Source organism: Hemiscyllium ocellatum, chromosome 16 (genome assembly GCF_020745735.1).
Source record: "Hemiscyllium ocellatum isolate sHemOce1 chromosome 16, sHemOce1.pat.X.cur, whole genome shotgun sequence".
Lineage (NCBI taxonomy): Eukaryota > Metazoa > Chordata > Chondrichthyes > Orectolobiformes > Hemiscylliidae > Hemiscyllium > Hemiscyllium ocellatum.
In genome coordinates this window covers 75,203,921-75,221,334 of record NC_083416.1, presented here as the reverse complement: position 1 = coordinate 75,221,334, position 17,414 = coordinate 75,203,921, and the positions used below count along the sequence as shown (strand labels likewise).

At 40.2% G+C, this 17,414-nt stretch overlaps 1 protein-coding gene across 5 annotated transcripts in view; it reads right to left on the bottom strand.

Moving 5' to 3' along the window:
• The window catches only part of rnf130 (ring finger protein 130), a 153,091-nt gene that overhangs the window by 30,011 nt on the left and 105,666 nt on the right, over positions 1–17,414 (bottom strand). For all 5 annotated transcript variants that reach the window (XM_060837391.1, XM_060837388.1, XM_060837390.1 and 2 more), the window contains exons 5-6: positions 14,442–14,544; positions 12,916–13,120 (exon numbers count right to left, since the gene is read on the bottom strand). In XM_060837391.1, the coding sequence (XP_060693374.1) occupies positions 12,916–13,120; positions 14,442–14,544 (308 nt within the window). The remainder of the gene's footprint in view (positions 1–12,915; positions 13,121–14,441; positions 14,545–17,414) is intronic.

The window sequence follows — 17,414 nt, the reverse complement described above, 5'->3', positions numbered from 1 at the left end:
TTTCCATGTGTTCAAAAGGTGACAGTTAGGCAGATGGCCAAGATGATAGGTTTTAAAGACAGCAAGAGAGATGGAGAGCTCCAAGGAGAAAATTCCAGAGATTAGGACTAAGGTACATGCATACATCACCACCAACAGGGACATTTAGGACCTCAAATTAGCAAAGTGATGAAATCTTGGTAAATTGTAGGTCTGGAGAAGACTGTGGAAACAGAGAACAATGCTGGAAACATTCAACAATTCAGACAGCATCTATGGAAAGCAACAGATTTGACAAGCTGAATTTCAGAAAGTCAAGTTGACCTCAGGAGCCCTTTAAATATGACTGGTATGCCCTGATGCAGGACTTCTGATCTTTTGACAAGGTTTTCTAAACTTTAGCAGTGCATTTTAAGTGTGCAAGGTGGTTCAGGCCACAAAGAGTCCTTATTCATGGTACCTCAAAAGGTGTTGTGAATCATTATTTACAGGGAACCATTTCAAAAGAGTTCAAAAGGTTCACCTCATGTACCATTCTTCCTCTTCCATCCACTTCAATGATGCTTCATCCCCCATGTGCCAAATGGCATGGTGGCTCAGTAGTTAGTACTATTGTCTTATAGTGCCAGGACTCCAATTCTATTCCTTCCTCAGGCAACTGTGTGTGTGGAGTTTGCACATTCTCCCAGTGTCTGCACGGGTTTCCTTGGGATGCTCTGGTTTCTTCACACAGTCCAAAATTGTACAGGTTAGTTAGAAGGGCCATGCTGAAATTGTCCATAGTGTTCAGGCAGATTAGCCAGGGTAAATGTGGGGTTACAGGATACGGTGGGGAGGTGGGTCTGGATGGGATGTGCTTCAGAGGATCATGAAGACTCTGTGGGCCAAATGTTCTTCTGCAACGTAGGGATTCTAGACCACTTAATTTCTACTGATCCACTTTACAATGCATAGAACCAAAAATTACTATTGCAACAATACTATAAGTAAACAAGCCTTTAAAAATTTACAACTATAAAAAATTGTTTCTTTACTCTAAGGCAATAAAGTATCAATCGTCCAGATCTTTTATGATGTCAATAGCATAAGCCTCAAATTTACATAAATGAGTAATGTGTAATGGACAGCAGAGATCAGAAAGCCAGGGCTGTCAATGAAACAGCATTTCCTTGGAACACTGGTGTTGCACTGTGATAAAGGATTTCTGGGCTCAGAGCTTGTTAGGCATTCTTTATTCCTGGTCAGCTGTCCCAACTGCATTCTTCAGCTACGGCACGCCTTCTGGGCACTTCCTCTTGAGAATTTTCCCAAGTCCTCTCTCTGCTTCAGTGTTAAAAATCCAGGCAACGTTTTTAGGTCAAAATAACCTTTCATCAGAATTGAAACATTAACTCAGTTTCTCTCGCAGATGCTGCCTGATCTGCTGAGAAACCCCAGATTTGTTTTTCCGTTTTTATTGCAGATTCTCAGAATCCACTGCATTTTGCAATAATATGATTAAAAGCAAGTTGTCCTTTAACAGGTTAGTGAGCACAGGGCAGTGGGAAAACAAACTTGGTGTAATTAAGGAGTTTAGCACGATCTCAAATTTAGAAGATGGATTGTGGAAGGCCTGTCAGAGCTGTCCTGGAATAATGTATATAGACATGGCTAACTGTTTCCAGCAGCAATAAGGTGAACCAAGTGTAGATTTGGGCAATGCTTCTGATGTTGTAAGGATTGTGTCTTTTATTTTTGTGTTTGTAAAACTTGGACTGAAATGAGAAAGAATTGTTTTCAAAACAATTTTTTGCTGACAACAAGCAGTTGAGACAGAGGGAGGGAGTGAGAGAGGGAGAGAGAGCGCGTGCTTAGCAGTCTCGATTCTCTGCAGACAAAATTCACTATAAACATGAACAAAACCAGTTTGCTCTTTCCGAAACAGTTGTGTGCTGTGACTTTTCACTGACATGTCAGAAACTTTTAGCGAAGTGTACTGGCCTCCTTGTGTTCTGAGAAGGGTCCTGCCCGAAAAGTCGACCCTCTTGCTCCTCAGACACTGCCTGACCTGCTGTGCTTTCTCTAGCGCCACACTTTATCAATTCTGATTTCTCCAGCATGTGCAGTCCTCACTGTCTTCTAGCGTCTCTCACCAATGAGCGAAAGAAACTGCAGAAAGGTGACAAATGACATGCTGGACAGCAGAAAAGTCATAAGGAATTGAGTGAATTGTGAGAGACAGAGAGAAAGAGAATTTATAAAGTGTTCAGAGTTTTAGTTAGTGGTGTTATATACTGATTTTCCTGTAATGAAAGTCTAATTACTTAAATAATAACTCTTGTTCAATACAGAAAGTGGTTTGTATTTTCTATCAATCGGAGTCTGAAAGTCAGGTAAACTGGGGAACTTTACATGTATTTGATTTCAGGAATAGCGGGGCTTGATTTCCAGTGCACTATCCCAGTGAGTCAAAGCAGTATCAAACATTGTTCAACACATCCTAATTTGAGTTCTTTAGAAAACAATCTGTTAGGTTACACTGGTGATCATTTATGTTGTGGATCAGGGACTAGATTCTCCTCTTTTGAGCATACGGAGCACTGAAGTGAATCACATTGGCAGAAAGAGACCTAGCTGTGATCATTTAATTTGTGACAGACTTGAAAGTATATTGTAACTGGTTCATTTACTTGCTGAGTCATGAAGAAATCTTGCACGTAAGTACAGTTACGTGTAACAGGAGATCAGGATCAAGCAAGCTAGAATTTTTGCAATCAAATTGCTAGCTGACAATTCACCCTTCAGGTTAAGTATGAAGAATCATCATTAAAAGTACTGGAAGACTATTACAGCCTGTGAAAACATATCCCAAAGTCCACATTGCTGGAGGAAACACATTCACACAGCACATTACACACAAAAAGAATTAAAGACGAAAATATGAAAAAGTCAAAATGTCAAAACAGTGCAGCCCAGATAGACCATCAGTATTTTGAAACATTTTAGTCTGTATTTTTAATGTGATAAAAGTTTGACACAAATGCACTTTGTGAGCAGTAAACTCAAAACTAAAAAGAGTCAGTCTTTCTCATCAACTTTATCATTGAGATCAATAAGAGACATTTTTCATCATCCAAATACTGTTCGCAACATACAATCTCAACTTGAAAGTTTGACATTGCACAGGGTTCCAGACAGCACTGAATTTCCAATCTGAGAGGCTAACCTCCAACCAGTTTGAAATTTTCACAAAATTGAGAAGTGGGAAGATCTCATCCTCAGAAGATTCAATAAATATTGTTCTTGGATTCTCTTGGCATGTGGCAAGGATATTCAAGAATGAATCTCAAGCATTTGCCTTGGTATCTCCCCAAAATGTTGAGGTTTGGAATAGAATGAGAACTCAGTAAATAAGTAATGAAGTTACGTAACAATTCCACAGGGATTCTGAGACTCCATCGCATTTCAATCAAAACCAAAATGCACTTGCCTTAATAACACATTACTTTGTTGCCTAATAGTTGGGATTATACAACTCTTAGGTACAGAAATGCAACAACATTCTGAACTTCACCTGAAAAGAATTATAGTTATTTGTCAAGTGTCAGCTTGGCTCAGCTGGTGCTAAAAGCTGACGTGTAAAAGCAGAAGATTGTGGGCATAAGCATCATATCAGAGTACTTGAATATATAATTCAGATGGACACTTTATGCACTACTCTCCTAGGACTGCATTAGTCAGAGGCCCTTTGGATGAGGCATTAAATTAAAGCTATCTGTGTCCATTTAGTCAGGTGAAAATGCTACCCAACCTTGCCCTATTCCACAGGCAACTTTAAACTTTGATGTTTCAGTTACTATCCCTGAAATGTTTCCCCTCCTGACACATGATTCACTTGACCCACCTCATTTTCCCAGAGCGAAATGCCTCCTTCCTAATTGGACTGAAAACATACAGTACAAAACATGCAGGTCGAGAATTATTTTCAGCACTCTTGAGAAATACTTGGTCCTCTTTGCCCTTCACAATCTCAGTCTACATTAAGATAATTAACATTTCTTAATTATCAGAAATTGGTAATTCTTGCATCACCTTGTAATATCCTTACAAACTTGCTACTTTCTATCTATTCCACTAGTTGACAACCTATAGAATAAACTCAAATGCAGGGAAGGAATTTAACAGTCCATCCTCAGGGACAGAATCGAGCAACAGGGAGACCAATTGAGATCCTGGAGTAGCTAATTAATAGCCAATTTAGACACTCTGCCAATAATGGGAGTTTTCTACAAAAAGGGAGGGTAGTACAAAATGTGAATGCTGACCTCTCACTTTCCTTGCCCTGCTCTGTAGCTGCTTAATGACATCATTGTTCCTCACACAAGGGAGGCAACATATTGCATAAGTGCCAGTCTATTTCTTAATCATCTAATCCCATAACACAATTGCCCCTACACAGCTGAGCCAGTCATGCTGCCATAAACAGGACCTCCAATGAACCATCCATCTCAGTAACGTTCAAGCAAAGTACGAGCTGGAGAGTGAAATGTATTCAAAGTCATCATGCCCGGTCCTTCTGGAATGCCTGATGGTCACAGATTTCCTATCTGACTGCATACTAATTTCACTTTAAGATTATGTCTACAAAAATGAACTTGCTATCTCAAACTTTCAAAATGTACCCATGTGCTGCACTGATGCCAGTTATTATTCAAGCTGATAAATTTAAGAACCAGGAGCAGGAGTAGGTCGCCTGCTCCTTCGAGCCTGGTCCGCCATTGAATAAGATCATGGCTGATCTTTTCATGGACTTAGATCCACTTACCCACAATCTCATTGTATCCCTCAATTACTTTATTGTTCAAAAAAATCTACCGTGGCTTTAAAAAAGTTTACTGAAGTAGCATCAACTACTTCACTAGGCAAGGAATTCCACAGACTTACAACTCTGAGTGAAGACGTTACTTCTCAATTCAGTTCTAAATCTGCTCCCTCTAATCTTCAGGCTATGCCCTCTTGTCCTAGTTTCACCTGCCAGTGGAAACATCCTCTCTACAATCTTATCTATTCCCTTCATATATTTCTATAAGATCCCTCCTCAATCTTCTGAATTCTAATGAAAATAATCCCAGTTTACTCAGTGTCTCCTCATAAGGCAACCCCCTCAATTTCAGAATCAACTGAGTGAACCTCCTCTACAGTCCCTCTATTGCCAGTACTTCCTTTCTCAAGTAATGAGACCAAAATTGCCCACAGTTCTCCAGATGTGGCCTCACCAGCACCCTGTACATCTGCAACATAAGCTCCCTGCTTTTAAATTCGATCCCTTTAGCAATTGAAGGACAAATTCCATTTGCCTTCCTAATTACTTGTTGTATCTGCAGACCGACCTTCTGTGATTCGTGCACCAGGACACCTAGGTCCCTCTGCACAGCAGCATGCTGGAACTTTTTACCATTCAAGTAATAATCCTTTTTTCTGGTACTCCTACCAAAATGCATGACTTCACATTTATTAACATTAAATTCCATCTGGATAAAAACAATGACTGCAGATACTGGAAAGCAGATTCTGGATCAGTGGTGCTGGAAGAGCACAGCAGTTCAGGCAGCATCCAACGAGCAGCGAAATCGACGTTTCGGGCAAAAGCCCTTCATCAGGAATAAAGGCAGTGAGCTAGAAGCATGGAGAGATAAGCTAGAGGAGGGTGGGGTGGAGAGAGAGTAGCATAGAGTACAATAGGTGAGTGGGGGAGGAGATGAAGGTGATAGATCAGGGAGGAGAGGGTGGAGTGGATAGGTGGAAAAGGAGCTAGGCAGATCGGACAAGTTCGGACAAGTCATGAGGACAGTGCTGAACTGGAAGTTTGAAACTAGGATGAGATGGGGGAAGGGAGAATGAGGAAACTGTTGAAGTCAACATTGATGCCCTGGGTTTGAAGAGTTCCGAGGCGGAAGATGAGGCGTTTTTCCTCCAGGCGTCTAGTGGTGAGGGAGCGGCGGTGAAGGAGGCCCAGGACCTCCATGTCCTCGGCAGACTGGGAGGGGGAGTTGAAATGTTGGGCCACGGGGCGGTGTGGTTGATTGGTGTGGGTGTCTCGGAGATGTTCCCTAAAGCGCTCTGCTAGGAGGTGCCCAGTCTGCTAATATCATTTATGGTATCTGTTGCTCCCAATGCGGTCTCCGAGACACCCGCACCAATCAACCACACCGCCCCGTGGCCCAACATTTCAACTCCCCCTCCCATTCTGCCGAGGACATGGAGGTCCTGGGCCTCCTTCACCGCCGCTCCCTCACCACTAGACGCCTGGAGGAAGAATGCCTCATCTTCCGCCTCGGAACACTTCAACCCTTGGGCATCAATGTGGACTTCAAGTTTCCTCGTTTCCCCTTCCCCCATCTCATCCTAGTTTCAAACTTCCAGTTCAGCACTGTCCTCATGACTTGTCCGGACTTGTCCGACCTGCCTAGCTCCTTTTCCACCCTCTCCTCCCTGACCTATCACCTTCATCTCCTCCCCCACTCACCCATTGTACTCTATGCTACTCTCTCTCCACCCCACCTTCCTCTAGCTTATCTCTCCATGCTTCCAGCTCACTGCCTTTATTCCTGAAGGGCTTTTGCCCGAAACGTCGATTTCGCTGCTCGTTGGATGCTGCCTGAACTGCTGTGCTCTTCCAGCACCACTGATCCAGAATTAAATTCCATCTGCCATACCTTTGCTCAAAGTACCTATGTTCCTCTGCAAAATTTCACAGTCCTCTGCACACATTGTTCTGCCACTCATCTTAGTGTTATCTACAAACCTTGACACACTACACACGGTGTCCAACTCCAAATCATCAATATAAATTGTGAATAATTGCTGTCCCAATACTGATCTGAGGCATAACACTAGTCACTGATTGCCAGCTAGAATAGCACTCATTTATCCCAACTCTTTGCTTCCTGTAAGTCAGCCAATTCTCTATCCATGCTAATACTTTACCCGTAAAGCCATGTATCCTTATCTTATGCGGCAGCCTCTTGTGCGGCACCTTGTCAAAGGCCATTTGGAAATTTAGGTACACCTCATCCACTGGGTCCCCGTTGTAGACCTTGCTCGTAATGTCTTCATTGAATTCAAAGTTTGGGAGAAGATTTGTAGCTCGGGTGCTCGTTGTTGTGGTTCTGTTCACCGAGCTGGGAATTTGTGTTGCAAACGTTTCGTCCCCTATCTAGGTGACATCCTCAGGTGTTTGGGAGCCTCCTGTGAAGCGCTTGTGATCTTTCCTCCAGCATTTGTAGTGGTTTGAATCTGCCGTTTCCGGTTGTCAGTTCCAGCTGTCCGCTGCAGTAGTCGGTATATTGGGTCCAGGTCGATGTGCTTATTGATTGAATCTGTGGATGAATGCCATGCCTCTAGGAATTCCCTGACTGTTCTCTGTTTGGCTTGCCCTATAATAGTAGTGTTGTCCCAGTCGAGTTCATGTTGCTTGTCATCTGTGTGTGGCTACTAAGGACAGCTGGTCGTGTCGTTTCGTGGCTAGTTGGTGTTCATGGATGCGGATCGTTAGCTGTCTTCCTGTTTGTCCTATGTAGTGTTTTGTGCAGTCCTTGCATGGGATTTTGTACATTACATTGGTTTTGCTCATGCTGGGTATCGTGTCCTTCGTTCTGGTCAGTTGTTGTCTGAGAGTGGCTGTTGGTTTGTGTGCTGTTATGAGTCCTAGTGGTTGCAATAGTCTGGCTGTCCGGAAATGCTCCTGACGTATTGTAGTGTGGCTAGTCCTTTGGGTTGCGGCATGTCCTCGTTCCGTTGTCTTTCCCTTAGGCATCTGTTGATGAAATTGCACGAGTATCTGTTTTTGGCAAATACATTGTATAGGTGTTCTTCTTTCTCTTTTTGCAGTTCTGGTGTGCTGCAGTGTGTTGTGGCTCTTTTGAATAGTATCTTGATGCAACTTCTTTTATGTGTGTTGGGGTGGTTGCTTTCATAGTTCAGGACTTGGTCTGCGTGTGTGGCTTTCCTGTATACCTTTGTGCTGAATTCTCCGTCGGTGTTCTCTGTACCATCACGTCTAGGAATGGGAGTTGGTTGTCCTTTTCTTCCTCTCTCATGAATCGGATTCCTGTGAGTGTGGCATTGATGATCCAGTGTGTGTTCTCTATTTCTGTGTTTTTAATGATTACAATGGGTCAGATACGTGGATGACACCTGAGTTTGGGTCAGTTAGTCTTCATTGAATTCCAAAATATTTGTCAAGCTTGACCTGTCCTTCAAGTACCCATGCTGCGTCTGCCCAACAGGACAATATTATTGAGTCGCCTTGCTCTTTCTTCCTTGATAATAAATCAAGCATCTTCCCCACTACAGAGGTTTAAGCTAAAAGGTCTATAATTCCCCAACTTTTTTCTACCTCCCTTTCTAAACAGTAACACCACATGTGCTGTTTTCCAATCTTCTGGGACAGCCTCAGAGTCCAGCAAATTTTGGAAAATCCACTGTCAAGGAAAGGTCGTCAGCATTCTTAAACATCTATCCCACCCTGGCAATGTTTTTCTACAACCTCTACCATCGGGGAGATAGCACAGAAGTCTGAACACATGCACCAGTTTCTACCCTACTGTTGCAATACTGAATGGACTCTCAAATTCTCAAGACTCGCTTGTACCTGTGTTTTTGTTTCTGCCACTGTTTACCTATGCTACTTAAGTACGTGATCTGCCTCTATTGCTCGCAAGACAAAGGTTTTCACTGTGAATCGTGTCAACTCAGGTCAAGTCAAATTCAATTCAATTGTTATTTTTCCTGCCATCTCTTTTAGTACCCTGGGATGCATTCCATCATGGCCAGGAGACTAGTCTATCCTCAGCTCCATTAGCTTGTCCAACACTACTACTTCCGTAATAATGACTGTTTCCAGGTCCTCATTTATCTTCATCTCTTTGCCAATTACTGGCATGTTATTGGTGTCCTCCACAAGTAACTACATGGTACAAGTCAGGAGTATGGCAGAACATTCTCCATTTGTGTAATGAGTACAGATCCAACAATCTCAAGACATTTGGCATCATCAAGGTCAAAGCAGTCTGCTTGATTATAAGTGGTGCTATTCACTCCCCTCACCAATTCACAGTGGCACTATAAAAACTCACAAAGGGTCCTTCAACAGCACTTCCCCAATCTGCAACCTCCACCACCTTGAAGAGGCAGCACATTTATGGTAACACCAGGATTTGCAAGGTTCTCTCCATGTCACTAATCATCTGTCCTGGAACTATAATCACCATTCCTTCACTGTTGCTGGGTCAAAAGGATAAACTTCAGTTATTCAAGAAAGCAGCTCATTACTATTTTCTTGAGGTCAATCAGGGTTGGGCAATAGATGCTGGCATAGGCAGATATTTCCTCATCCCATGAAAGAGTAGAAAAAAGGGTAGCTCTTCACTGATCTGCATAAATTTTGTTAAAAATAAAAGATGCACCTAGACCTAAGTGCACAAAAAAGTTTTTAAATGGTGGAATTTTATTAAAATTAGAAAATTAAGTTTATTCACTGGCAGTGTCTACATGTGCTTTACAAGCAACTGACATTTCTTAGTTTCTAGTATTCCAGTTACATTGATAGTTATCTTTTTGTGCAGCCAAATAATTTGGAACAAAAATGAATTTTGATAGAAGATATCTTCTTTGAATCAGCAGTCTCTCAATTCATTTTGCAACATGCCATAAATTGTACGAATCACAAAACAATTGTGGAGGCTGATGGTGGTACTTTGAGACCAGGACATAATACCAGACCATACATATTTAGTAATGATAAAATATGGATGACAGTACATCCACAACTTGTGTAACTGTGGCTCAAGTGGAAGCTTTCATCAACATCCATAGTTATAAGCAATCCAATCTTTGATTTTCCATTGGCCACTCTAACTATGCATAACAGTTTTAATGTTTGGCAGTAAAATTGTAATTAAAATTCAATGCTGTAAACCTTTTTGCTTCTTCAAGATGGATAGGTCTCTTTAATGTTTGAAATAAATAAATCATATGCATTTATTCTTATGTCGAGGGGTCTCACAAATGGTATGCTGAAAACGCAACTCCAAAAATGAAGACTACACTTGTTGGCTTGTGAAGTCAAATTTTACACAAGATGGTCAAAAGGTTGCAAGTTGTAGGCCATGAGTCTACTTTTGGAATACAAAGTCAGTTATTTTCCTGTTGCATCTGAGATTAAAGTTTCTTTTTAAACATTAATGGTTAAAAAGAATTTTCAAAAAGTTAGATTCAGCAGAACGTGAAAATTTTTATTTTGGCCACTGTCAACTTGCTAACTTGATGAGGGACTGTCAAAGAAAAATTACTTTGAGATGATTTTATAACAAACAGAACCAGCCAGAGATGAACTGTACAATTTCTAGTGACTACAAAAAAAAAACAGAAGTTGTGTTTAATACACTCATAGGTATGAAAGATCTGAAACAAATAAACAAAGATCTTGTTCATTATATGGAGATCAGAAAACATAAAATTTCCTGATGGTCAGAATATCAGTTCTTCTTCATGGGGTCTGGACTTCAGTTACTTTTCTGGTATCAGTTTAGGTGAGGAACAGCTACCTAGCCGCAAGTAGATTGTTAAGTCAATTAAAAAGGCGAATTGCAACTGGAAGCGTCAACTGGTTTGGAACCATGCCAGATATCTTTTCAGCAGCAGAGTAAGAGCTTTGAGGATGTTTGGGACCATGTTATGACCCACATGCATATGTTCCCCAAATTTGGCCATGAGGGATTTCTTTCCCATATGGTGGTGAAACAGTTGTGGCTCTTTTTAATTCCAGTATGTTAAAACTGCTGACAGGATACCTCAAAATGAAGAGCACCTCCCTCTGTCCATAACCTGAAATGAGGGGTTGCAATGCTTTCAGTTCTGGAAAGCTCTTCAGCTTTGAGATCCTGCCTGCTATCCTCTAGCAAAGAGTGAGTATCCTCTTGGCCACAAACCGATGACTCTGTCAAAAAATTAGCTTTGAAATAATGCTCCTGACATGGTGGAGTGTCAAAACCAATATTTTAATCCAGATGTCGAGAACTGACCTATCAAACAAAATCCTGCTTCTTGTCTCATTTAGAGGCCATTCTCTTCCTCCTATAAGAGCTGATTTTCAATCTATATAGTAATAAATTATAAAGAAAAAAAATGAAGAAGCAAATATGATTGCAAAAGGAAAGCATTGACTGAGAAAGAGCTTGAGACAATAAATCTACTTATAAAAATCTTTGAACCAGGCATAATGTGCACAACTATCAAAGTGGAACAATATAATTTAAATGCATAAATAAAACCGGATCCTTCGTTGAAACTGCTTTGTAAAAACCGCTTTTATATAAGTTGTGAAAGGTTTTGCATACCATTAAGTACAAGAGGAAGCCCCCATTCAGTCCATCATGCCCGTGCCAGCTATTTGAATGCTTTTCAATTCGTCCTACTCGCTTTGCCGTCTCCGCATTGTGCTATACTTTTTTCCCCTTTTCAGTATTTATCCAATTCCCTTTTGAAAGTTATTTTTTAATCAGTTACCACTACCCATTCAATCAGTGCATTTCAGATCATAAGCCATGGCATAAATAAACAAAAATTCTCATCTCTGTTGGGTTGTTTCATCAATTTCTTTAAATGTGTCCTCTACATCGATAATATTGCTACATCAAGTGTTACACGCATAAATATCAAAAATTTTACAAACAAAATACTTGCAACTAGGAAATCCAGTTATTTTAGAGTTTCTCAGAAACTTCCGCATAGTTTACTCTGTTGTTTCACACTGGTTGACCCTGCACAAAATCTCATGGCGCTTTGCAGTTTGAGTAGAGGCAAAAAAGAGGTTGCACAAAATTAGTAGCTTGTTAGAGTGACGAGTAAGTCGCTGAGCCAGCAGTGCAGCAACAAAGCTTAGTAAGTGCATGTCAGCAGTGTAACAGCTTATTTCAACGACTGATATAATACATAAGAAAGTATTCCACAATGATCAAATCAATAGATCATAGTCCAATGAAGATGAATACTTCAAGGCAAACTTTGCATACAAGCCCTAGTTCTATCCATTAAACCACTCATTTTCAGACCATCAGAGATAATTATGAAACCATTGTGGTAAAAGAAAAGCCACATAAATGCAAAGAGAATAAAACAAACACTAGGATACATTATCAGTTGAGCATTATTCTAACTCAATGGAAATCTTAAAACATAATAATTAGCAAGTTTTTTTTTGTTTAAAAAGCACCTTAAGTTTTCTTTAAACCCTCATGAAAGTAAACAAGACTTTTTGGACAAGGTGTAAGATGAAACAAAAAAAATTCAAAATAGAAACAATTTTGAATGCTGCTGCAAAAGCCAAACTACTCACTTATGTTGGAAAAATCTATTTTGCCACATGGTGGCAGCAAACCACACTTCAAAACATCTCTGCATTTCATATATATCAGTTCACAGGTGTTTCTACACATCGCTGGAGAGGAGACTGGAATCCAGGTCACCTGGTCTAGAGGTAGGGACACTACCACCACACCATAGCACCCTTAAACTTCTCATTTTTAAATATAGCTGCATCGTTGAATTTTATGGTCTTAGATCAGAAACAATCAAATGGTCAGCCTTCCTTTTTGTTAGGTATAATGACATAATCTAAAGCAATAATTTTGATAGACATTTTCAAAAGAAAATGTCATTTGGACCAAAATGTATTAAATGCTCCATGTGATTGAAATGGAATATCTCACTATATCACTTGATGGAATACATTTCCAGTTATTCCTGTATGCACCCTTCTTTTCAAATAAACAAACATAAAAGTTGTGCTAGTGGCAACATCAATGAATTGGCTTATTCTTTAAGAGGGAAAATCAACACCATTGCTTCATACATTGTTCCCTTTATCTTTCTGTTATTGACTATGGAAAACCTTACTGGTTACAGTGACGTTCACTTCTCTAGATCGTGGCACAGATTCCTCTTCCTGACTCAACGGTGAGCTTCCCAGAAAACGGAGTGGTTCAAGACTGATGGAACCATTACTCGTCACATCAATAGGCATGGACCTCTGATTGGAGGGCGATTCTCTGACCGATCTTTCCATATCGAGCGTTGAGTTCTCTGCGCAGTGTACATCTGGCTGCAAGATACCAAATAACTATTTATTTAACCACTGACAAGCACATAAAGGAAAAAATGTTTTAAAAATATTTTAATCTCAGATGTGGACATTATCCTGATTTAAACCACCATGCAATATTGGTTTGAAGGCCCAGGCTTCCTGGACTCTGAGCTACAAATTACACAAGATCAAAGCTGTAATTACCTCTGTCTGCTTCCATGTGCAAAAAATCACACAATAATAAAGTTAAAGAAAGGAACATTTCCACAGCAATATGGCAGATTTGGATGTTCCAAACACAAGTATAATCTACTGCCTTTTATCTAGCAAACTGAATTTGTGACTCACACAATTTGTTTCTAATGGCTCTTTCTCCAAACTCCGTGATTTCCTATTTCCCTACGTACAAAAGTGCTTTTAGCTGCCTTGATTTGTAAATATCATAAATGATTCAAATAGCTTACTGAAATAACTAGAGATCTTCTGTCCCAGCAAAAAGTTCAAAAAAAGCCTACCATTGTGCAATTTTTACTTTTTCTAACTTTGACCTCATTAGACATTGGTCATGTGGTTTAAAGAATAATTAAAAGGTCTGCTTGTATTTGTACTTCAGATGCTTTCATTTCTATTACATTTAATACTTGAAGTCTTAAAACTAAAAAAGCCACACCTCTATAAGACACATGAATTATGGAATAAGATATTTACAAATATTTTATTTTATATAAACTAATTTCCCCCCCTCCCCCCAGCAATCTCAATTGAGGAAATGACTGTTCTTTTAAAACTCGCACATCCTTCATGGTGAAGTTAGGCTACCAAGCTTTCAACCTTCACATAATTTTACAGTGACTTGTTCCATCAGACATTAACCACATAATTTGAAGAAGTTTGCTGGTGTGGATTTTTTTTCTTTCATCTGCAAGCATGTATTTGACTCTCAATCCTTTGATGTGTTTAGCTGGTACAACAATGTGACAATCAAAGCTGATATCAAATTTCAACAGGACATTATGGAATTGTGATAGAAATTTTCTCAATAGAATTACTGAAATAAATATCTTAATGAAAGAATACAAAAACGCTATCTTCATCACGCCAGTGCAATCAAGCTGAATAGGATGGAAAATTTGTAAGTAATTTAAGTTTATTTACAAATATAAAACTGCCTGCCTTGTTTTTTTAAACTGTACCTGCTCCCTCACTGCTACATTATTACTGAAGTCTGTCTGGAAAGTGCATGTAACATAGCCTAAGCTCTAGGGGAGTTTCATATCATTTTTTCGCAACTTTTAGTACACAAAAACTGTATAAACAGATTAATAAAACTTGCTTTTACCCCTAACAGCAATCCAAGGGCTTTCAGGATGTTTTGTTTGCAGATGGGGCAAGTGTAATGTTCATTCAACCAGGGATCAACACAATGTTTATGGAAGACATGCCTGAAACAAGATAAAGCATAATTAGTTTTGAAAGACTCATGACAATAAATGATACAATATATTAAAAGCTGTTTTACTCTATTCTAAAAGTCAATTAGCAACATGAATAAACAAGTATTTTAACTGTGTAACCAGACTATTACATGAAGAATGTTTCATAATAACATTCTTCTCAGATTAATTATTAGCAAGATTAGTTTAAAAGACTCCAAAACCAGGCCAATTTCACATCATCTGAAAATAAACAAACTGTTAACTACATATCTACAGAATCTGCCTGTTGTAGCAGACTGAATCAACACCAAATTCTTAATCCAGCTGACACAATACAAAGTGCAAGATAGTTAGGAAGTTATAATCAGCAGAGACCAACAAGCTAGGAGCAAGTCTGCGGTTCATAGATTTCCTCAAAAATGCAGCATATAGTGATATTATTTTTGAATAGCTACGCTTAGCACAATTAACTTGGAGTTTACCAATTTCCTTAAGGAACTGAGAAGAATTTTCAAGAATTGTTCCAAAATAAACTTTGGCAATGATGTCTTGTCTGACAATGGTTTAGTACTTGTAAAACTTTGTTTACAATGTGCAGACATCACTGGCAAGGGTAGTTTTTATTGCCCATTCCCAACTGCCTTTGAAGTGGTGGTGAGCAGCTTTCTAGGACTATTGCAATTTGCCTGATGTAGGCACACCAACATTGCTATTAAATAGGGTGGTCCAGAACTTTGACCCTGCTACAGTGAAGGAATAGCAATATACTTTCAATTAGGATGAGGAGAAATTTGGATGGACCTTTAGGTGTTCATTACACACCTCTTCAAATTTCTAGGCAGTAGAGGTCACTGATTTGGAAGGTGTTTCGAAGAAGCCTTTGAAAGTCGTTTAAATGCTGTTATGTAACGACGTGCCAGTGGCAAACTTAAAACTTAGTGGAGGATCCGTACCAATCATATGGTTGTGTTGTCTTATAAGTTCAGCTGTTTCTGTGCTATAAAAATTAATCATGTGGAGGTGCCTGCGTTGGACTGGGGTGGACGAAGTCAAAAATCACAACACCAGGTTATAGTCCAACAGATTATAGCTACCTGATGGAAGAGCAGCGCTATAAGTTTGTACTTCCAAACAAGACTATAAACTGGTGTTGTGATTTTTGACTATAAAAATTGAGTTCAACAAGCAAATGCAGAGCATTCCATCATACATGAGGAAATACAGTGAAGAGACAAGTGCAGCTGGATAGTTCTATGCTGTTAGAACCCAGGGATGAATGAGCAATTAACTGTTGCAAGAATATAGAACAGAGGATGAATCCGGATTAGCCATGATTTTATTGAATGACTACGCAGACTTGAAAGGCTGAGTGACCTACTTTTGTTCCTCATTCATATGAAGAAACCAGGACTCCAAAGAATTCATGGGGAGTCAAGGAAGTGACTTTATATTGGAGGAAGCCATGAGGAACTCAGAATCCCACATGCCACACTTGCTGAGTGCAACTGAGCAAGAAAAAAAGTTTAGGCAAAACCCAGAGGCAATTCAGCCTGGTGAAGCCAGCTGTCAGACAAAGATCTGGAGTTATGCTTGCGAATGTGTACTGGAATGGAGTTTTGGAGTCCAGGTAAGTGCAGCCCAGAAAATGAGGGTGATTGATCAGAACGGGAGTAGTCATGAGTCAATGACAGAGCATTTCTTGAGAGCGAGGTTCAAAGTCAGATGAGTAAACAAAGAATTGTAAAACTATTGTGAAATTTAGTCAGATTTGATGTCCCATTTTTAGATTAGATTCCCTACAGTGTGGAAACAGGCTCTTCGGCCCAACCAGTCCACACCGACCCTACGAAGAGTAACCCCCCAGACCCATTTCCTCTCTGACTAATGCACCTAACACTATGGGCAATTTAGCATTGCCAGTTCACCTGACTTGCACATCTTTGAAATTGGAGGACCAGGAAGAAACCCATGCAGACACAGGGAGAACATGCAAACTCCACACAGACAGTCGCCCGAAGCTGGAATCGAACCTGGGACCCTGGTGCTGTGAGGCAGCAGTGCTAACCACTGAGCCACTGTACCGCCCCCATTGTGAGGTATCTGCTATGGTTTGGAATATTCGATTTCACCCTAACACCCATATTTGCCAGATGTTAATGTGCATTAGAAATAACTCGTTCATGTATCATAGACTGTATTATAATAATATGTGAATCCATCCTTCCTGGACCTGTACAAGGAGGACCACCAATAACCTGGGTGGGAGGTTTGCCAGAACTCTTTAGGAGGTGGAGAAATCAGAGATACTATCACAGTTGCAGAAAGGGAGATTGATGAGGAGGGCTTGTTCACAAAGTCATTATGGGTGAAAGTCAGAAACAGGAAAGGAGCAGTCACTTTATTGGGAGTATTCTACAGTACCCCCATAGCAATAGAGATACGGAGGAGCATATTGGGGGGCAGATTTTGGAAATGTGCAGAAGTAAAAATGTTTTTGTCATGGGTGACTTTAACTTCCCTAATATCGAGCGGAATCTACTTAGTTCAAATAGCTTGGATGGAGCAGTTTTTTGTCAGGTGTGTCCAGGAAGGGTTCCTGAAGCAATATGTAGATAGGCCGATGAGAGGGGAGGCCATAGTGGATTTGGTGCTTGGCAACGAACCATGCCAGATGTCAGATCTCTTGGTGGGAGAGCATTTCAGTAATAGTGTTTACAACTCCATGACCTTTATTATACTCATGGAAGGGTATAGGGGTAGACGGTATGGGAACGTATTTAATTGGGGGAGGGGGAATTACAATACTATTAGGCAGGAACTGGGGCACCTAAATTGAGAATAGATGTTATCAGGGAAAGGCACAACAGAAATGTGGA